The 20,822-nt window shown below is 42.1% G+C and overlaps 4 protein-coding genes and 1 pseudogene across 4 annotated transcripts; 2 read left to right on the forward strand and 3 right to left on the reverse strand.

Moving 5' to 3' along the window:
* Nucleotides 1-1,684: 1,684 nt before the first annotated feature.
* LOC135676084 (ethylene-responsive transcription factor RAP2-4-like) lies at nt 1,685-3,290 on the reverse strand. Its single transcript, XM_065186893.1, has one exon. The coding sequence runs from the start codon at nt 2,910-2,912 to the stop codon at nt 1,935-1,937; it is 978 nt and encodes a 325-aa protein (XP_065042965.1). The 5' UTR covers nt 2,913-3,290; the 3' UTR covers nt 1,685-1,934.
* Nucleotides 3,291-4,499: 1,209 nt separating this feature from the next.
* On the reverse strand, nt 4,500-5,171 carry LOC135675452 (uncharacterized). The gene has a single exon (XM_065185605.1). It carries the CDS (start codon nt 5,169-5,171, stop codon nt 4,500-4,502), a length of 672 nt encoding a protein of 223 aa, XP_065041677.1.
* Nucleotides 5,172-6,047: 876 nt separating this feature from the next.
* On the reverse strand, nt 6,048-8,238 carry LOC103988331 (protein SOSEKI 2). Its single transcript, XM_018827587.2, has 5 exons — nt 7,914-8,238; nt 7,778-7,847; nt 7,572-7,684; nt 6,743-7,460; nt 6,048-6,554 (listed from the first exon to the last, which is right to left on the reverse strand). The coding sequence occupies exons 1-5, from the start codon at nt 8,119-8,121 to the stop codon at nt 6,413-6,415; spliced, it is 1,251 nt and encodes a 416-aa protein (XP_018683132.2). The 5' UTR covers nt 8,122-8,238; the 3' UTR covers nt 6,048-6,412.
* Nucleotides 8,239-10,651: 2,413 nt separating this feature from the next.
* On the forward strand, nt 10,652-16,165 carry LOC135676085 (probable protein phosphatase 2C BIPP2C1). The gene is made up of 10 exons (XM_065186894.1): nt 10,652-10,876; nt 11,013-12,184; nt 12,613-12,671; nt 12,855-12,924; nt 14,111-14,198; nt 14,826-14,986; nt 15,144-15,287; nt 15,407-15,535; nt 15,622-15,733; nt 15,937-16,165. The coding sequence occupies exons 1-10, from the start codon at nt 10,684-10,686 to the stop codon at nt 15,993-15,995; spliced, it is 2,187 nt and encodes a 728-aa protein (XP_065042966.1). The 5' UTR covers nt 10,652-10,683; the 3' UTR covers nt 15,996-16,165.
* A 1,399-nt stretch (nt 16,166-17,564) lies between these two features.
* LOC135676087 (acetyl-CoA carboxylase 1-like) lies at nt 17,565-20,588 on the forward strand (annotated as a pseudogene).
* The last annotated feature ends 234 nt before the right edge of the window (nt 20,589-20,822 follow it).

Raw genomic sequence — 20,822 nt, forward strand, 5'->3', positions numbered from 1 at the left:
GGATTGATAATAGGAAATACCTCCATTCATATTCATATCCCGGTTTGTACTTTTACTTATGGTCATAGTTATCTGATTAAATATTATCAAGATAAAGTAATTATTTATTAAAAAAATATTTTTGTAATTGTTAGTATGTAACTTCATCCTATGGTAAACATTGGAATTAACTGCGGGTAGGAACTAATCTCTAAGAAAGAATACAAATTGGTGCTAGAGCTTAATCATTACTTGCATTGAATCATACGTCACAATGTGCCTTCCATGTTCTATCCACACATAAACTAACCACCATTGCTAAGTGCCTTCCTTGTTGTCATAGATATGTCTCATGACCTTGCTTTTCTGGTAATGCTTTTTCTTCATACTCAAGCACTGAGATCACAAGCCAAAGTCAACTCTATGAAGCATGAACAACAGGATGGCTTCTTACATGAATGGGTATAGATTGCCCTGGTTGGTTGACTTCGCATTTGCATGGTTTTTATCTTAAATGTTCCACCTACTTTGTGTCAGAGATGATTTGTGATAGTATTCTGCCAACTCCATCAATCAACTTCCCTCCACCGGTCTCCAGAGGAACTCATTTATGTTCCAAGAGATCATGATTGGCCTTTTTAACTTCTCAAAGAAGAAGATGCTCTCTGAAGCCATGAGCCATCTAGAATTTGCTCGAGGAAGAAAGATGAAGCCGATCACAATTCCCATGCAATCATGAATGCGGTGTGGGGATAGCATGGGCTGAGTGAGTCTTCTTTCAGATAACAATGGAGTCATTTTCACAGGGATGATTCGAGATCATTGTCCATTTTCTGCCTTGCTAGCAAAAGAGAAGCTATAGGATAAGGATTAGGAATTCAGGTAAGTTTCAGAACCTTCTGATCACAGAAACTGCTGCAGTGGTAGGAGTCAGATGGAGCAGGGGAGAAGAGAGTTGAAACCTCCATGTTTCAGTGAAGATCCTCTTCAGAGGCTGCACAGCCTCTTTGACTAAAACCTTCCACCTGCATTCCATTATTACCTTAATCATGTCCACATCTCAATCAATGATTCAGTCAACCATTTGGTGTGCAATGACAACTAATTACAGTAATAAACTTGGAAAACTGCTTTCTCTAATTTTCTTTTACATCAATAAATACTTTAGAACTCATGATTGGAGTAAACTGCTTTCTCTAATTTTCTTTTCCATGGTTGAATTCTGCACAGGACAACATCTCCAATAAATCTAATGAGGTTGTGAAGAAGGTGCAATTCTTCATCTTTTAATGGAACACAAATAGCAGATCTAAAACAAAAGAAAAACAAGAAGAAGAAGAAGAAGAAGAAGAAGAAGAAGAAGAAGAAGAAAGAAACATAACAAGTTCCTTAACTTGGAAGTGAATACATTAAATTATTGCACAGCTGCAGTGCATCTCAAGGATGACAGTTAAAATGATAATTTCAATGCATGGAATATCTAATATGACTTCACGAATGGAGTCCTTTTGTTCCTCAAGAAACTTGTTAGCCAAATGATGACTATAATGAAATCCTCCAATTCGAAGAGAGGAAATTGTGTTATATCATCACCAATCCATTCACAAGTTCATAACACAGTGTGTGGATTTCATTCTGAACTAAACCTTTCAAAAGTATGAAGATATTTGGATCTGACAATTTCACACACCAAATGACTGCTCTGTTTCAGTAATCACAAAGCTCTGGTGATTAGGAATCTAGACATGAGAATTACCTGGTTGTGCTAGAAAAAATCAGCAAACCAGGAGATTGATGTACGTACAACACAAATTGCTTCGATTGCTGATGGTTATAGGAGCAAGAAGGCACTGCCATGGCCATGCAAATGTCTAAAACCCCATTTGCAGCAGCCACGACAAGCACCGAACCAGAATCTAAACTAAGGCTATGATGACAATGGATCCTGCAAACTACTAATCCGAGGAGAGAACGGAATCCCAGTCGATCTCCCACGACGGATACTTTCGCAGCACAAAGCTGTCGGATTCGTCCCATGGCGCCTCGGTGAAGTCCAAGTACTGCATCGCGGACACAGCCGACGAGCCCGAGGAGGAGGACTCGTCCTCCTCCAACGAGGAGGAGATGTCGGACTTGGTATCCTCCAAACCGGAGGTACCGAATTCACCGTTCGTGCCTGCTTCCTCCGTTGCCGCCGAAATGAGCGGAGCACTCTCCTGTTTCTCCGGATTCGATAAGGTGTCGCAGATGGCCTGCAGCTTGGCGTCTACCGAGGAGTGGAGTGGCGATCCCATATGCGCCCCGTTGCGCCGCAGCTCTGGGAAGTTGAGCCTTGCGGCGTCGCCGCGGAGCATGAAGGCGGCCCTGTCGTAGGCCAGGGCGGCCTTCTCGGCGGTGTCGAAGGTCCCAAGCCAGAGGCGGGTGCGGTTGCGGGGAAGGCGGATTTCCGCGACCCATTTGCCCCAGTGCCGCTGCCGGACGCCGCGGAAGAGCTTGTTAGGCTTCGGAGGCGATGGCGGCGACCCGGAGCGCTTCATGGGCTGAGGCTGCGGAGCTAGGAGGTTCCCGTTCCTCGGGCTCCGACGGTGGGAGGATGCCGCCATAAGCTGCTGTTGGTATTGCAACTGAGCTCGGATTTCAGCAGGAGAGAGGCGATCGACGCCACGGCCGTTCTGATCCATCAACCGTCGCGGAAGCATTTCGGGGCTCGACGACAAAGGCAAGGAGGGAACAAAGATGGGATTTTGGTGCAGGAAAGAGGAAAAGGGGAAAGAAAAGGAAGGAAAGCAGAGAGGCTCAGGGGAGGCCGAGCTTGATGAAGAGGAGAAAGTGGAGGCGGGAGCACCATTAATAAAAGGTTCAAGTGCTTCCCTCAGAGGATCGGATGACGAGAAAGCTGGCGTGCCGCAGTACACATCCATAGCTGTCGCCATGCCTTTGCGCAAAGCAAAGCCGAAGCTTTTAGCCAAAAGAACGGCCTACTGAGGTGGAAAAGAAGCTGGAAAGATATAGTACAAAGGACAGATCGGAAAAAAACCCACTGGCTGTGAACGGAGCAACAGGAAAAGGCGAAGGATCTCCGAAGGAAAGAGATCAAGAAAGATGTCTAGCTAAAAAAGTGGCCTCTTTTGATCAAACCAGCAAAGGAAGGGTCAAAAAGGAAGCAAAAGATGGATCTGATGTCACAGAAATCAGACGACAGCGGAAGATTACGGGATGGAGTTTCCCGGTGGAAGAATATCTCTGAGACGGATCTCTCAGTTCGCCGGAGAGTGGGGGAAGGCTTATCTGGGAGGCGAACGCGGATTGGCTTTCTGTGCCGAGAGAAGGGCGTGTTCTCGAGAGCTTATATAAGCCGCACTTCTCCCGATCCGGCGAATCACAATACACCACGTATCCCCGAAAGCCTACGCCACCGGCACCTGTCGAAGTATATACCGGCTCGTGTCAGTGGCCGAGACACGCGTTGGGTGCCCATTCGCTCCCTTCTCCATGGGTTTATCCAGGGACCGGGTGGTAGAATGTCTCTAGATACACATGAAGATTAAGTCGAGCGAACTACGTGGCAAGCTGTGGTTGGCAGACGCGATGTGTTTGTCTTGGCTCGATTCGGTGGGTTTCAATAGCTTATGAATGCACGATGATGAAGGTTTGATTTTTCAGTTGTGGTGAAACATAGTAAGTGCACTCGATCAAAGAAAGAATGCTACCCAAACTCATTGGGAAGACCTAATTTTACTTGATTAGATTCAGATATAGCAGACATCTTGATGGTCAAAGGACATCGCCATCATGCAATCAGTCAATGGCACGTTCAATGAATCTAAGGTGGTGAACTCGGTAAGTAAACAAACACAAGTAAAGATGTGATCGCCCACTCATCATGTTCCTCCATGTGGAATGGCACATGCACCTGATTGACAAGTTCAAACCCATCAAAGAATCCGGCCTTGGATTGTCCCATTGTATTAGCCAATTCCTATGGACTGGTTTGATGGAGTGATTGATTCCTCCCATGTTTCATGTCCTGACAACAAAGAAACAAGTGACTGTCGAGGACAAAACACAGGCAAAGAGTGGGAATCTTTCATGTCATGAAACAATCGATTTCACCTAATAAAATGTTGGATTGCGTCTACTCAACACTTTGATGAGTGGGATTCCAAATGTGTGGTGGATTTAACTAAGATCTTTATGCAATTCAGTGGCTCTTTAGCTTCAGCTTTAAACTTGAAATGTACAATCCAAAAGAGATGAAAATATGGCGCAGCAACAGTGAATACCATATGAATCCATCGACGAGGTTAATGATTTTGAAGCTTTCTTCAATGCACCACGACAGAAAACATGGAATCCAATCCGAAGAAGATTGGAGGTTTCTTTGTCTAAAGTAATAGAACAGTTCATGTTGATGTCTATGTAAAGACGTATGGCAGCATGCAACGATAATCTATATATAGAATAATGCGCGTAGATCAAAATGTTTCCGAAATAGTGCAGCATGCGACGATGATCATAGGTCAAAATGGCAGGGACGGGTGGAGCTGCTTGCACAGGGTGAGATAGGTGAGGTAGAGCAGTCGGTCCTTGGCCCCCGTGCGATGGTTCTCGGTGTGCTTGCAGAAGTACTTGAGCCGCCGGAGGTTGCAGCAGCCCAGCGTCTGACCCAGCAGCATGAACAACCAGTTGATGTCGCGCTTCTTCGCGGACACGATCGGCTGCATGCAGTTCGGCAGCCCGCAGGCCTCGCAGTGCGGGAACGTCGGATGCATCCACGCCGGCGGCGCTCGGTCGTGCATGAGGTGCTTCCGCGCCATGATGAAGCCTGCAACCTCCTCGAACTTGGCCTCCAAGTCGTACCTGATCACCCGGCTCGCCTTGCAGTGCTTGCACTGCGTCTCGCCGTGGATCTCCGCGATGCCGATGGCGCGCAGGTGGCTGAGCGTGTGAACGGTAGCGCGGCGAGGGGTGGCCCAAGGGAAGGGAGGAGGTATGATGCTGGTCTTGTCGCGTCCCTTCGGTGCCGGCGCTGGTCGTGTACGTCCAAACGACTGAACAGGAGCAGGCGAGGCGGGAGCGATGGAGAAGGGACAGGGCAAGGAGGAAGACTCGCCAAGTGCAAGGGTAAGTTTACAGATGGGATCCTCTACATCCGCATGGCTCTCTGGCTTCTCCACCCCTCCGGCTTCCATGGCAGGTACAGATCAGAAAGAGACGGTCCAGAGAGGGAGAGGGAGAGGGAGAGTTAGGGTTAGGGTTGATGAATACAGAGGGACAAGGAATCCAATTAGGTGATAATGCCACTAAATATTAAGCACAGAATTGGAGGATTTGTGTTACTAATAAAGATCAATTAGTGGTATAGACACCAATTGCTTTGGATTCTGAGCTCCGTTTGTACAACAACAACAATAATAATAATAATAATAATAATATTATTATTATTATTATTATTATTATTATTAACAATAATATAGTTGAAATCTTGATTTGCATTGCATCAACAGTTCTAATGTGTGATGGGATTGAGAATCATTATGTTAAAGTGGCTTTGGATTAAGTTGGATTGAGAAAATTAGAGAGAAGAGATGATTGGGAAAGAGAAGAACAAAATGAGAGCAAAAGATGTGTTCTTACCCATGGCAGAGAGAAGGATTGGGTTTAAGAGAGAGAGAGAGAATGTTTTTGAGCCAAAAAGAACTGTGCACTCTTTATTCAATCCTATTTATTTACTCATGATTTGCCAAAGATTTATTAATTAAACCTAAGAATAAACATACATTGCTAGTTTTGTGCATGTAGAAAATTATATATATGTTTTTAAATCCCTATAACAAAAACAATGTCTGCAATAAATGGAAAATTTTCATTCTTTTATTGACCAGCTTTTGATCTGCCCAAGTTGTTGGTTGTCGAAAGATAATGTTGCAATATATATATATATATATTGTGTGTGGTAAAATGACTGTTCATATTCTTTGATAGTTAATGTTTGATTTGCCCAAATTGTAGTAAGAAATTAATGCTTCAAATGCTACATCAAACTCATTGGAGTTTACTTGATATGGTGAACACAAGGTGATGTCTCCCTTTTTAAGAGGAACAATGAATACAAAGCCATTGAATGCCCAAAAGGAGCAGGGATCCATCTATTAAGCCCATGCATAGGCAATAATGATTCACTGTTCTTGGGTACTGTCGAGAGCATGAACTGAGCAGTAATTCTTCTGAAAGGATGCAATAATGGCAGATTCAGACATCAAACCTAAGACCTAGCTAAGAGAAACACTGCTGGAGAACAGCATCCAGCATAGATTCCAGAGAAAGATATCCTTTGGGATGCTTCCGATCCTAGCAATGGCAGTGGTCCAAAGTTGCACAGTAAAGTACAGTATCACTGCACACACACAGACGGCGATAGATTAACTCATCGTCATCCCTTCTTGGACTCTTGGACCTGCTGCTGCTGCTTGACCGATGACTTCCTTCTGCCAGGGATACACTTACCTTTCACATCCCCTCCTCTGTCCTCCCCCATCTCCAGCTTCCCTTCACCAATCCCAAGCTTTGAGCTCCTGTCTCCAACAGCATCAACGCCAACGATTAATCATACTGCATTAGTCACTGGTTAGTGAAGCTTAAAGCCACAATCCCTGCACAAAGCTTAAGGCCGTCATGCATGCCTGACAAGCAGGAGCTCAACCGATGCATTAGGTGGAGGTTAATCCCCAGTGGAGTGAAGTAGGATCAGGAAAGGTGTCACCTTTCTTCGTTGTAGGAGGAGGATTTCTTGAGAGAGGGCTCGGACGGCCCCCTGCTACCCTCGACGATGCTGCCGCTGAAGTACTCCTTGTCCTCTATCAGGGGGTGACAGAAGCGGGGGTTATCCGAGTCGCGACGCAGCTCGTCCTCCTCGCCCGCCCGGCTCGCGAGTCGACTCACCACTCCACGGTGTCGCCCGTTGCGTCTCCGCTCCTCAACTGGTGAGGCGGAGGTGGCGGCGGCCTTGATCATCCCGCCGCTGGGGTTGCTTCTTCCCTTCAGGGCCGCGGACCCGCAGGCGATGAGTTGGAGCAGGACCGAGTTCCGAGTCAGGCCCGGTTCCGGCGTCTGGTCGACCTCCTCGAACCTCCGGGAGGCGCCGAGGCCGGGGGCGTGGGTGGGGGGCTTGTCCGACGTGGTGGAGGAAGGCGGAGAGGAGTCGTCGGTGGGCAGCTCGGTGAGCCCGTGGTGGTTAGCCGGAGCCGCGACTCGCTCGATCTCGTCCGTCGAAACGCCCCGGGAAAGCCGAGAGTAACCTGCGCCGTTCGGATGCTTGTCACCCCCCGTGCCCTTACCGCCTCTCAGCTCTTCCTCCTCCTCTGTAACCTCTTCTTCCGCTGCCTCTTCTTCGTCGTCGTCTTCTGGTTCCAAAAGGAGTCTGTGGGGCGCAGGAAGTCGTTTTGGCTGCCTGGTGCTCGCAGTGACGTGTTGGAAACGCGCTGACACGCAAATCTCAAGTTGAATACAGCCAAAGAAACGCTTGCAATCAAGTGGAAACATCCAATAAAACAGTAACAGGGACTCGGGAAAGGAGGAGGCCAAGAAAAGACCATAAGCGCCCGGGATGATCTCAGAGCCTTTCAGAACGTACTCCACGCCGTCCGCCGGAATGATGATGTCGTTCTCGGCCAAGTCATTCCACACGTACCCATTCTTGTAGCTCCTTTTTCGTGTTTCACAGATCGTTACAAGAACATCAGAACAGGTTGGCAGGACAATCAATAAAGGATTAATAACAGGAATCGATAGAGATTACCTCTTGCAAGACCAGGAAAAGAGGCAAGGCATGCCTTTGCCTCGGAGAAGAGTCAGTCTCTCCATCACATCTAATTCATGCAAGACACACTCTGAGAAAGAGAGAGAGAGAGAGAGAGAGAGAGAGAGAAGGCGACCTCGGAGGCGGAGCTGGTGGTTTGGGAGGTGAGGGAGCTCGATGAAGTGGGGTTGCTCCAGCTGCCCATTCCTGCTGAGATAGTATATGACCTGAACTTTCCTCAAACACCTGATGAACCTCTGTTGCTGCGAGCACCCCAGTCTGGCTCGCTCTGGGCTCGCCTCCCTGCTGCTGAGCCTCCTTCCTCTTCCACCCCTGATCTCCATCTCCACAACAAACAGCAACTGTTACTACGGCCAGGCTCTGTAGCTGCTTCTCGAATGATGTGAAGGAAAAGGAGAGAGAGAGAGAGAGAGAGAGAGAGAGAGGAGGAAAAAGACGGGGATCCGGTAACGTGCGAAGTGTCCACCCTCTGTTTCGGTCTCTTTATAGCGAGCAGTGTGCGTGACGACACAGGCCAGGGTGAGGTACACCGGTGTCTCTCCCTGTACCCCTGCGTTGCCTTTTGACACGTTGCATGATTCGAGACAGGGACCGGACGATGCGTCCTTACGTGCAAAAGCCCGTCTTCATGGATCGTAAGCTGCAAGAAGTAAAAGAGACGAAGAAGAAACGCTCGGAAACAGACTGCGCAGTAACTCTCTTCGCCGATTCAAATTCAAATCGAGAAGAAGAAGAAAGAAGCTTCACATGATTTGACATCCAAATGGAGATCAAAGGGATTACTATTACTCATGTGATTCTTGATGAAGAAGAAGTAGAGGAAGAACCATCGGTTCTCTCCCATCTCCTTGCAGTTCAGTTCTTCACCACTGTCCCACTGTCTGGCCGACACCCTCTTTGATCCTCATGAGGAACGAGTAGTTCAATCATTTTTCTTCTATTGTCTCATCATTTTATCTGACGAAATCCAGATACATTGAAAGCGGAACAGTTTGATGCATCACTCACGACTGTTGGTTTGACCATGGATTGGTGAAGACAGCTCAAGCATCCCGAGCTTGCAGGGGGCCTCAGAAGGCTCAGCATGGCTGCTTTCGATCCTGTGCTGCTTGTCCCACTCCAAATCGACATCTCTTGAGGTGACCACTCCGTTCACCCTTCAGTAGCTTTTATCACTCAGTAAATGCTACTGACCTTAACAAAATATTATACGAGCTGTTTAAGATACTTAATGAGCCAATTCATTGTAATTATATGAAGTCTGATATGGTTATCAATGGAAATTGCTATTAGCTATGTGTATTCATTAACGTAGCTCGATCAAACAATTGACATTTGTGTAATTTATGCCTTTGTAATTGTATTACATGTGAGGAAGTTCTTCCTTTTTTAATATTGTATTTTTTTCATTTCCATTATACTAAAATAAAATTAATTTTTTTTTTTTTGGAAAAAAGGGGATGTAACAAAGTATAGTTGATAAAAAGACATGGAGGGATCAAAATAAGTGGCTTAAGGCATAGGGTTTTATCTTTTTTCTTTTGTCAATTTCTTGGAAGGAGTATTTGAAAAAACAAAAAGGTTTAGAAAGTTGATAGGGCAATTTTATTATAAAAATACTTATATTTTGGGTTTTTTCAATTGATGCCTTCCAGTTTATCTTTTCGTAAATAGTACCTTAATTTAAAAAATATTCAAACTATTTCTTCTTCTTTTTTTACCTGTTATAGTGTTTCGGTCATCACAATAAAAATATTATAAAGTATATTTTAAAATATCATAAATGATTTAAATAGACTCATAACATCAACCAAGCTAACTATAAGTCTAAAAATATAATATTATAATGATCAACGAGGATTACAATAAAGAGATATGATTTGATGTCACTTATAATATTTTTAATATATTTACAATGTATTCATTATATCAATAAAATCCTATAAATACTATTAAAAAACACTGTAAACAAATCAAATGAAAACATTGTAAAAAATTAAAAATGGTTAAATAATAGACAAAAAAAACTTTTGAGTTTATTTTTTTTTAAATTAAGAGTATTGTTTAGGAAAAATAAAAAAGAGACAACTTTTAGAAAATATCCAATAAGATGAATATTTTATTAAAAAAATCATCAAATTTGGGAATGTCATCGATGTGAGGTAGAGCGGGGAATGTTTTCCCATCTCATCCTTCATCTCCTATCCCATTTTCCATTTAAAAATAAAATTACTATCAAACCTAATTAATAATACTAAAAAATACACATAACAAAAAATGAATTTATTCATATATAAATAAAATAAAAATAATCATAATTTAGAGAGGATCAACAAGAAAACGGAGGAGGTTTTGAGAAAGACGAGTGATGAGGCGAGGAATGATTGGTGGGACATGGGTCAACTGTGGTCCAGCCAATCAAAGGTTAAATCCGTCAAATCATGAGAGAAATGATGTGATGTGATCCAAAAAGGACATGGCAACTCAAATCCTTTTATAACACCTTCAGGTTAATAATTTTTTTTTCGAGATAATGTTTTATATTTAATTTTATCCTATATATCTATATTTTATTTTGGTTTGATTTAAGAGGAAAAGAATTTGAATTTATCATTTTTCAGAAAACATGTATTTGATAAAGTATTATTTTCTTTGAAAAATCAAAAGAAATAGTTTTGTCGTCGGTCGCCAAGTGTTCGGTGGACAACCCGTTCAGCTCGCACGTGAGAAGGAGCGGGTTTGGGGAGTCTTCGGGGGAAGCGGATTCCGTAGCACGTGCGATTCGTTTTTTTTTTTCCACGTGTCCTTATCAGGGACGATACATGATAGCGATCGCACGTAGTACCGATAGGTGCCGCCACCACCACCGTCTCCGTAGGTCGTTCATGGCGGAGATCCTCTTTGCTGGGCACCTCGACCTCCGTCTTGGCCCCGACTCCTTCAAGCTCTCCCCTCATCCTCCAACGCCCCTCCCTCTCGGTCGCTTGCTCTCCAGACCGCCTTCGCTGCCTCTGCCGAGGTCCAGGACCGTGACGAAGCCCCTCTCTAGATCCTTCTCGGAGATACTATCCGTCACCGGTACTTCAGATTCCCTTCCCATTTGATTCCTAGACTATGGATCGGCGGCGATTGGCGGCGTTCTTTAACGCCTTGTCGGTCTTGCCCTTGATCTTGTTGCTGTTCTTTATCGGGGGTTTGATGGTGATTTCGACAGAGTGCTCCGACGGCAGCACCATCTTCCGATTTGGTGATGCGACCGAGGTGAAGCGGGACGAGGTTGCTGCTTCTGGAAACAGTGTTCTTGAGAAGGATGTGGAAAACTCGGGGAAAGCGGACGCGAAAGATCCAACGGAAAGTGATTCTTGTGAGATGAGCCAAGAAACACCAAAACGATCCGATCTTGAGATGAAGGGATTGGAACCAGTCGTAATTGGTGACGTAACAGCTGAAGGAGTCTACAGTTTGGGTCGGACATACCGGGAACCGGTCGAGATGGTTCCAAAAATTGGAGCTGGGGTCTGTTTGGAGGAGACTGCGGTAGCCAGTGAAGAAAAGATTACTGTTACCGAGGTAGAGAAGCCAGAAGCAACCAGGGAATCTTGTGGTAACGGAGAATTGAAGGGGTTGGCCGCACAACTAAGCCAAGAAAGCTGTGTCTCTGCAATAGATGATGTTGGATCTTTGATAGAAGATGAGGAAGAGGATGTAAACTCCGTGGATGTTGGCAATAAGGTTGATGAAGCAAAGTGTTGTGTTGAGTGGACAAACATATTAATAGGACATGCTTCTGGCAATGATGATAAGGTAGTACGAGATATTGATTCGGACATTCATGTTTCACCAGAAGATCAGGTTGTTCAGTCTCTGGATGAAGATTCTGATTCTGCTTTGAGAGCATCAGTGAGATCAGTTTCTCCGGCTAAATGCATGGATATGGAGGTGAATTCTGTCAGTGAAACTACACAATTATCGAGTAGTTCTTGTATGGATGAGTCAGAGGGTGAATCAAGCTATGGAACTCAAGTAGAAAAGGCACCAGAATATAGTGAAGGGAGAACCTCTGATATGGACATTGACTTTGGAGATAACTCACTTGATGAAATGACTTTTGAAGCAACTAAAGAACATAAGGAATCAAGAAGCCCTGATGTGGATGACGAGGTGAAAGATGTTCATGGTGATGGAATGCTCCAACGTAGTGGTAGTTTTGAGAATCTAGAAATCCCAGTTCATGAGACTATTCAAATCATGGAAGCCCAATTTGAAGATATCGGGGCTTCACAAGTGTCTAGGGCAGCTCAGGACATCACTGATGTGGATGTGGAATTAATCTCTTCTTATGCAGATGACCATGGGGACAGCAATACTGTTGAAAGCTTAGTCAAAGTAATATTCTTATTCTATTTCCTTTCTTAGTTCTTATCTGTGAACTTATGTAAGAAATATGCAAAAAAATTGCATAACATGCTATGGGTAAACAATAATCTTTCTGGTTTTCATATAAGTCTTAAGTTGGTAGTTTGTTTTCAGCTGTTCTCATATAGTTAACTTAGATTTTTTTTTTTCATGATGTAGTGTGGACAATTTCCTACCTTCTAGAATATCTAACACTTTTACATCTTTTGATGTCCATGTTCATGCACTACCAGCTTTACATGGATGGATAATAGTAGGATGTAAATTGTAAGAACTGCATGTCTAAGAACATATAATTAGAGAACCTCATGGCTGTTCTTCGGCACGTTCGGATTCATGCACAATAACTGATTCTTGTTTTTGAAGCTTGACGTTACTTAGCTTTGTCGTATTAACAGGCTGAAACCATTGATGGAATGAGACAAGATGAGAATGCTGAAGTTGCAGGTTATAATAGGTACCGTATATATTTTCTCTTGTTTAACTCTCAATTAATGTAACAATGACAATTTTCCTTTCCAGAATTGTGTTCTCTTTGTTACCACAAAAAAAAAAGAAAAAAAAAAAGATATTCTGCAAGATGTTTTTAGGCCAAACTAATGCTTTTATATATGAATGATACAGTTTTATTCCTATGTAGGGTGGACCAGGTACCAGCACACTTGCTTTCCTTGTCTTCTGGAGCTGCAATCTTACCTCATCCTTCAAAGGTACTGAAGCAAGTCCCATAGATAATCTAAACCAAAGCCTTTAAATAATTCTTTACCATTTTTATTGGCTAAAAATATTTGTCTTCTTGACTGGCATTTATAGTTATTCTTATAATTGATGGGTCTGCAACTTTAATTTTTATGTTGTTTGGAGATCAGAATATGAATTCATACTTCGAAATCATATGTTCTAGGGTCTGTTTTGTCCTCCATGTTTTGATGATACCCGTGATTTTCTATAAGATGAAACATCCTGCCTTAAGAGTAGGAATAAATATTTTCTTTAAGTTTAAATATCTGAAACAAAAAACCCATGGTTCAAAGAATATAATTTTAACTTCGGCTACATGGACGCTTTCAGGCTATTGATCTTTGTTGAGGGCAAATCACTGGATAATCAAAATGGTTCATGATTTTTCTTTTTGTTTACTATTTTTGGTCTTTTCCTTATGCCTTTGTTAAATAAGGTTTGTCAATCACTTTGTTATATGTGAATCATCAAGCTATTTTGGAAAACTGAGTGTCTACTGTATTTGTATAAAGTGATTATTGTAACCAATTCTTGAAGTACTGCTGAATTGATTAAGAGTTCTTGCAGATTTGAACCAATTGATTGCAGAAATAGAACCATCTGCACATGGAAAATGGTTCTTGATTGGATCTTTTAAGTTTTAAGTGTATTGACCATTTTAAGTTGCAAATGAATTTATTAGGTATCAATAACACATTATGAGGTTCATGTTAATATTAATTTTACTACATAAATTTCGTGATGATATCTTGTGTAACCCTATAAATTACATTACATAGTTATAAGCTGCTTTTTCCATCAGAAGTCTTTAATTTGACCTTTATTTAGTTTCTGCTGCATGCTAATTCCAGTGAGCATATTTGGTTTTCATACCAGATGCTTAATTCAGTGATCTAATGATGGAAATGTAAAATCCAACATGTTAGTAGTGCTCCCTTAAGTACAATTGGTAGAAACCATGCAACAGAATTTTTTTTTTCAAAATTCTGAACTCTTGGACAATATAACTTATATAGCTCTCCTTTTCATGAATCTCGGTCCCTTCAGTCGAGTTTTGCTTTAGTATGTTGATTTCAAAATATCTTATTTCATTATGTTGCACTCTGTCTCTGACTGAAAATATCAAAGGTTAGTGATTTGAAATAATAATGCCAGGCATTGACAGGTGGTGAAGATGCGTACTTTGTGGCTTTGAATAACTGGTTTGGTGTAGCTGATGGAGTCGGACAGTGGTCCCTAGAAGGTGTTGCCCTTTCTTGGTTCTTATTATAAATCATCATCATTGGGTAGACAAATTCCAGTTGATTTGTTTAAATTTTTTTTATATCATTTTATAAATGAAACTGAAGAACCTGAATTTTTTTTGCCAATTTACTCGCGTTACAAATTGTATGAGTATCAGGTCCAGAGTAGACAAATTGTAGACTGACCTCAGGACCAGAGTCTGAATCTGAAATATGTCCTGTACATCTTGTAACTAAAAATTACCTGATAGCTATGAGTACCAGGTCAAGCATTAGCTGGCACAAAGGTTTTATTTGAAGTAATTTAAGCTTTGATCAAGATGTTGTGGTACGGTGGAAAAGTTGCAGCAACTTAAAGCTTCAATTGAGATGTTGTGGAGATAATGTATCAAGTTCACAACAACAAGATTTAAACTGGCAGAAGTTACAGCGATGAAAGATCAAACCATGAAGCATCTCCTTGCTTGCAATAGACTTCCGTGCCCAGTGTTCCTCACAAATACGAGACCTTTTTGTTATTTTCACCTTTTTTCTTACTGGCCAACCATTAGTTTTATAGTCTTGTATGTGACCTTATTTGCTTCTTAGCTGTTGAAGTTGCATTCATATTCAATCTTATGGTTCAGGAATCAATGCGGGGTTATATGCCAGAGAACTGATGGAGAATTGTGAGAGATTTGTCTCAAAATATGAAGGAACTAAACCAGATGAAATCTTAACCAAGGCTGCCGCTGAAGCAAGTTCTCCAGGCTCGTCCACGATTTTGGTTGGTTATTTTGATGGACAGGTGCTTTCTCATATTCTGCGGAAATATTAAGACACATGATCCTATCATCTATGTTTTTTCCTGCTGTTGCAGCATCTGAGATCCTATAGTTTGGATGGCTCTCATGTTCTCCAGAACTGGGAGTTCTTTAACAATTTCTTGTGTTACTATTATACAGGTTCTTCATGTAGCTAATATTGGAGATTCTGGATTTATTCTGATAAGGAATGACACAGTTTTCATAAGGTCTACTCCGATGGTTTATGGGTTTAACTTTCCCTTCCAGATTCAGAGGGGTGATGACCCTTCGAGATACATTGAGGTATAAATATCTTTGTCTAGCAATTATCATGGACCTACAAACTTGGTGCATCACATTTTTTTTTTTCTTTCAAGGAACTTCTTTGCTATATTATCGTCATGCATCTTCTTGAATCCTAGATGTACAAAATTGACTTGCATGAAGAGGATGTTGTTGTGACCGCAACTGATGGCCTGTTCGACAATCTATATGAGCATGAAGTAGCAGACATTGTGTCAAAATCGCTGCAAGCGAGTCTGAAGCCCAGGGTTAGAGTCAAAGCCGTTTACTTGTATCCTAACCAACTTATTTTTTCATATTCTGTTGGTGATGATAACGAAAAATAACATTTCAGGAAATCGCAGAGATCCTAGCAACAATGGCACAGGAATTGGGGAGATCAGCATCTGCTAGAAGTCCATTTGCAGATGCAGCCCTTGCAGCTGGGTATCCTGGCTTCACTGGAGGTAAACTCGATGATGTTACTGTCATCGTTTCTATTGTTGAGAGATCCAGCCGATGACTTTGTTAATAACAAGAGTCTTAAAGTCAGTAGTTTCCGGTTTTTGGATTTTGTTTCCTGGAGTTTATCTATCAGCTTTTGGTCGTTAGTGATCACAAATTTTTAGTTGGTATGACTTCATTCTCCTCTCGTGTTTTGGTTGTGCAGGTCTTGTTTGCTTGCCATCTTTTACTTTGGTAGTACAGCTGCATGAATCTGAAGAATAATTGAATTAGAAGCAAATCTTATAGTCCAAGAGATTCATGAAACTTGGCATCTTGATATTGATATTCTCGCAACTTATTTTAATATATGAAGTTTATTTATAACATAACAGAATTTTCTCGTTGTTCAATAAAACCCAAGAGACTAAATAATGTGTGTTTCTCATGCCTCATTTTTGTTGTTATAATTCTCAGATTTGTTATAAATGATGAGGTGGCTAATTCTCCTTAAGTTTGGTTAAAACATAATTTCCTACTAAACATGATCATTATTATTATTTATTTCATTTCCCACTAATAATGGTGTATAATCATGAGAAGAAAACTGGCTTTGTTTGTGAGATAGGTAGGTGGACCAAAATTTGAGCTCAACCATGATCACACAACATGACTCTCAACCACTGTAGCTGTGGAAGCATGGGAAGCTGTCATCTTCATTCTGTCCAAATTGTGCTTTTTTTAATACGTGTCTTTCTAATGCATTCATTTGAGAAATGAGTTAGGCAAGGTGAGGTTCAAAGATTAAATTGAGAACTCTTTGCAATGGGTATATAAAGGAGAAGAAAATGGTGTTTTTTTTTTAAGAGTGTGGAGAACAAAATAGAGAACTGTTGGCATCATTAGTGGATTTTAACATCTTTAATTATATAATAGAGGGGGGTGTAAATGTCTTCAAAATTTTAGATGTCAGTTGAATAAATCCTGCCAATGGTGGGCGGGTGCGCTTACGGGCCTGCAACGGGCCCACCCGCTTATTATTTTGGAGCCATGTGTGCCACCTACCCACAGTAATTCCAGGAAGCATGGGAGCCAAAATGGTTGACCGTTCTGTGGGGACCACTTGTGGGGGCTTCCTGTCCATGTCCGGTCGCAAGGCAGGTAAGCACGGAGGCTTATAACCGGTGGATGGGTTTGGATACCACTAAACCGACGCATGAACGACGAACCGACGAAACCTAATCTCTCAAATCATGCTTTCAACATGTCACACTCCTTTCGCTGACGGGAAGAGGACGGTTACGGAGGGGAAGAGTTGGTGATCGACGCCACCCGACTCCCACGAGATCAAGAATCCCACGAGGTCGCGCGCAGGAGGTCACCAACCTCCTCTTCCCTCGTCACATCAGAGACGAGGATAGACAATGGGGGAAAATAAGCAGGAGGCAAGAAGGTGAGAAGGAAAGCGATGACTCGTGGATTTTGACGGGAATGGAATCGATTTTTTCCTCTTATTGTGTGTTGCGGGGAATCTTGATTCTTCCGAGTGGAAGAGGCGGCGGCTGTGGTCAAAATGGAGGGATCGGATCGGAAGGTGGTAGTTGGGAGCTACCTCGCCCGCTCCTTCAAATCGAGCGAGACCGGGAGGAGGAAGCGGCCTGGTGTCACGTGGCTTTTCTCATGCCCATTTAAAGCGTCTCTCTCTCTCTCCTCCGTCGGCGCCGTTCGCTTTTTTTGTCTTCGTTATTTCTCGGATATTTGCCGTCTTGGCGAATGTACTCCTAGCAGTGCTCTTGGCCCGCCTCAAGCGTGGGGATCTTGCCCCCTCGGTGCCCACCCACGATGTGAGTTACCCAAATTTACCCTCTTTTTGCGTCGCTGTTGTTCGTAGCTCCGTGTGCGCTTTTTGTGAGCCAAAATTCACCTTCCTTTGTTCCCTCGCTGAAATTTTCCTTCTTTCTTGCGTTCTGTACACCCTCCTCTGTTTTCTTACTGAGCTTCGAAGGAGCATAAGCTTGTTATACCAATCTTGCATCGTTATTTGGTACGATTTGCTGCATCTAATGTTTTAAGTTGCTATTTAATCGGTTTCTATCCAGGTGCTCTTTGACGGGTTTTGTGATGATTTAAAATATGGTGCAGATGGTAGACGATTTATCTTACTATGGAGATGTAATTGGTATTTTTAGTTGTTTATTTCCTATATAATTCTCAAAAGTATGGGGAGCTAGTTTCTTCTATGATTAAATGTCATAGTTTGGTGTCACTGAATCGTTTTCTTTTTTGTACAAAGTTGTTTCAATTTAGCTACTGAGGTTTTTATTCTTGACTTCGTTTATGTTTTAAAAGCTCATGATTGATTAATTGATCGTGTTGCTCCTCTGATTTGTTTTTGGTCCAAACTATATTATCCCATGTCTTTTCTCTGACAAATGTATCCTTTTTAATTGTCGCCTAGTTAGATTAAGCGTCACAAAATCGTTACATTCATTTATGGTTCTAAATTAATGCTGAAATATGACAAATTAAATTCACTGTTAGAAGTGATTTCTGTAGCGAGCACACTGTGACATTTGTAACTAACTGATTCATCATATGCCCTTGCTGGTTTTTTCTTCTTGAAAAGTCTGTTAATCGAGATTGAAGAATTTAACCAGATCATATATTTACTTTTACATGAGATGGTCGCTCACAAAGCTCGCTCACGATCTGTGCGTGGAAGCTTAAGTTAGTATAGAATCATATCGGAACTTCGAGAACAAAACCCTGAAATTTGTAAGCTTTGATATGAAGTACTTTCAAATGCCTGTTGATCTCTTTTGTAGTTATGTATTTCAAGCAATTATGATTTATATAATGATCCAAAGCCTTGGATACACAGTCTTCGACTCAGTGCTCTATCATTCGACTCTGCAGCGTGTCTGAAGCACAAACGGGACCGATTATGATAGAAGCTCCATGGATGAATGGGCTTGTAAATGGAACATTTCAAGTCAGACATGCTGCTGCGCTCTCTGAAGTTGATGATTTCTGCAAAACTCTTGGTGGAAAGACTCCTATCCACAGTATATTTATTGCAAATAATGGAATGGCAGCAGTCAAGTTCATGCAAAGTATCAGAACATGGGCTTATGAAACATTTGGAACTGAAAAAGCAATTCTTTTGGGAGCTATGGCAACTCCTGAAGACTTAAAAATTAATGCAGAGCACATTAGAATTGCTGATCAATTTGTTGAAGTTCCTGGTGGAACCAATTACACTAATGGCCGCTCTAGAAGAGTTGGAGTTGCATGTCCATAACACGACTATCAGATCTGATCGTTCTCACATGTACATTTGCATACTGCGGGAGCAATGATTTCCTGATCTTTTACCACCTTCAAGGTTAGTTCTACTTCTACACATAGTTTTCTAGATTGTTTCTTTCTTAGTTTTCCTTTGCAAGCAGTTGGGTAATAATTTTTCCATCATTACCTTATTCTGTTACTTATCAGATGCCCAATTAAGTTATCCAACGTGGAAGTAAATGTAGTGAGATTAGATAATAATTTTTTAATCTTTTTCAGGATGACGGACCTAGATTGTTCTTGACAGGATGAAACTACTGTTTGTATGATCTTAAAAGAAATGGTTCTCAAGATTCATGAACTGGCTGGTGTTCGTATGCACCGTCTGGCTGTCTCTGAGTGGGAAGTGAAGCTATGGCTGAATTCTAATGGGCTCACTGCCTGGAGAGTTGTGGTGACCAATGTTACTGGTCATACTTGCATAGTTCATGTAAGTCTACCACATTAAATGACTAGTCGAATAGGGTATATATTGCAAAGTCATGGAAAAATGGTTTGCGGTTAACGCATTTGGATTATGCAACCTATTGAATCGATCAAGTTTTTGATTTTTGTCAGTCCATTTGAAAATAAGCAATTGACTTCATTTTATTCTAGATCTATCGAGAAGTGGAGGATAGCAATTCACATGAAATGGTTTACCATTCTGCCACCTGTGTAAATGGTCCTCTCCTTGGTATCCCATCAAATTCTCAGTATCAGCCGCTGGGGTCCATTGATAAAAAGCATTTGGCAGCAAGGAAGAACAATACAACTTACTGTTATGATTTCCCATTGGTAAAATTTCCCATTACATAGTAAATTAAAATCAGGCATTTTTTGCGCTGAATGATGTTAAAATTCTTAGTCTGTTATTCTAAAGGCGATCTAACATGTATGCAGGCCTTTGAGACCGCACTTCGACGGTCATGGGCATCTTATGCTTCTTCTGGTACTTGAATGAATGATAACAATGATATGTTCAAATTTACAGAACTGATGTTTGTGGACAGTCATGCAGCTTGGGGAACTCCTCTAGTTCCCGTGAGCCGGTCTTCTGGTCTCAATGACATTGGCATGGTAACGTGGTTAATGGAGATGTCCACACCAGAATTCCCTGGCGGGAGGAAGATTGTAGTTGTGGCAAATGATGTGACCTTCAAAGTTGGTTCATTTGGTCCAAAAGAAGATGCATTCTTTCATGCAGTGACCAATTTGGCTTGTGATAAGAAGCTCCCTTTAATCTATCTGGCAGCAAATTCTGGTGCTTGGATTGAAGCAGCTCAAGAAGTAAAATCTTGCTTTAGGGTGGGGTGGTCTGATGAGTTGAGCCCGGAACGTGGCTTTCAGTACATTTATCTGTCTCCAGAAGACTATAAACGCATCAGTTCATCTGTTGTCGCTCATGAATTGAAACTGGAAAATGGTGAGATCAGATGGGTCATAGACACTATAGTAGGAAAAGCAGATGACTTGGGAGTTGAGAACCTATCAGGAAGTGGTGCCATTGCTGGTATTTATTCAAAGGCATATAGTGATGGAATGAAGTGAGTTTACTGTTAGTGCTCAACTCACACATGATTGCAACCCCCCCTTCTCTCTCTCTCTTTCCACTGCACGTTATTATTGAAGACAAACTCTCGACTGCTCATCGAAGCTGGAAGTATGTGAGCAGCTAAGCTCTCTCTCTCTCTCTCTCGTGGTCTTCTTCACCACTTAGTTTAAGTTGATGAGTACATGAACTGTAATATCAGCGGTCGCCGGTTTATTCTACTTTCTGCTGCA

Source organism: Musa acuminata, chromosome BXJ1-6, assembly GCF_036884655.1.
Source record: "Musa acuminata AAA Group cultivar baxijiao chromosome BXJ1-6, Cavendish_Baxijiao_AAA, whole genome shotgun sequence".
Lineage (NCBI taxonomy): Eukaryota > Viridiplantae > Streptophyta > Magnoliopsida > Zingiberales > Musaceae > Musa > Musa acuminata.

Coding starts and splice junctions, on each gene's coding strand:
- LOC135676084 (XM_065186893.1), bottom strand. CDS start 2,912: ATGGCGACAGCTATGGATGTGTACTGCGGCACGCCAGCTTTCTCGTCA.
- LOC135675452 (XM_065185605.1), bottom strand. CDS start 5,171: ATGGAAGCCGGAGGGGTGGAGAAGCCAGAGAGCCATGCGGATGTAGAG.
- LOC103988331 (XM_018827587.2), bottom strand. CDS start 8,121: ATGGAGATCAGGGGTGGAAGAGGAAGGAGGCTCAGCAGCAGGGAGGCG. Junction 7,848..7,913: donor CCACCAGCTCCGCCTCCGAG/GTCGCCTTCTCT, acceptor TGCATGAATTAG/ATGTGATGGAGAGACTGACT. Junction 7,685..7,777: donor TTTTCCTGGTCTTGCAAGAG/GTAATCTCTATC, acceptor AACACGAAAAAG/GAGCTACAAGAATGGGTACG.
- LOC135676085 (XM_065186894.1), top strand. CDS start 10,684: ATGGCGGAGATCCTCTTTGCTGGGCACCTCGACCTCCGTCTTGGCCCC. Junction 12,185..12,612: donor CTGTTGAAAGCTTAGTCAAA/GTAATATTCTTA, acceptor TCGTATTAACAG/GCTGAAACCATTGATGGAAT. Junction 15,734..15,936: donor GTATCCTGGCTTCACTGGAG/GTAAACTCGATG, acceptor TTGGTTGTGCAG/GTCTTGTTTGCTTGCCATCT.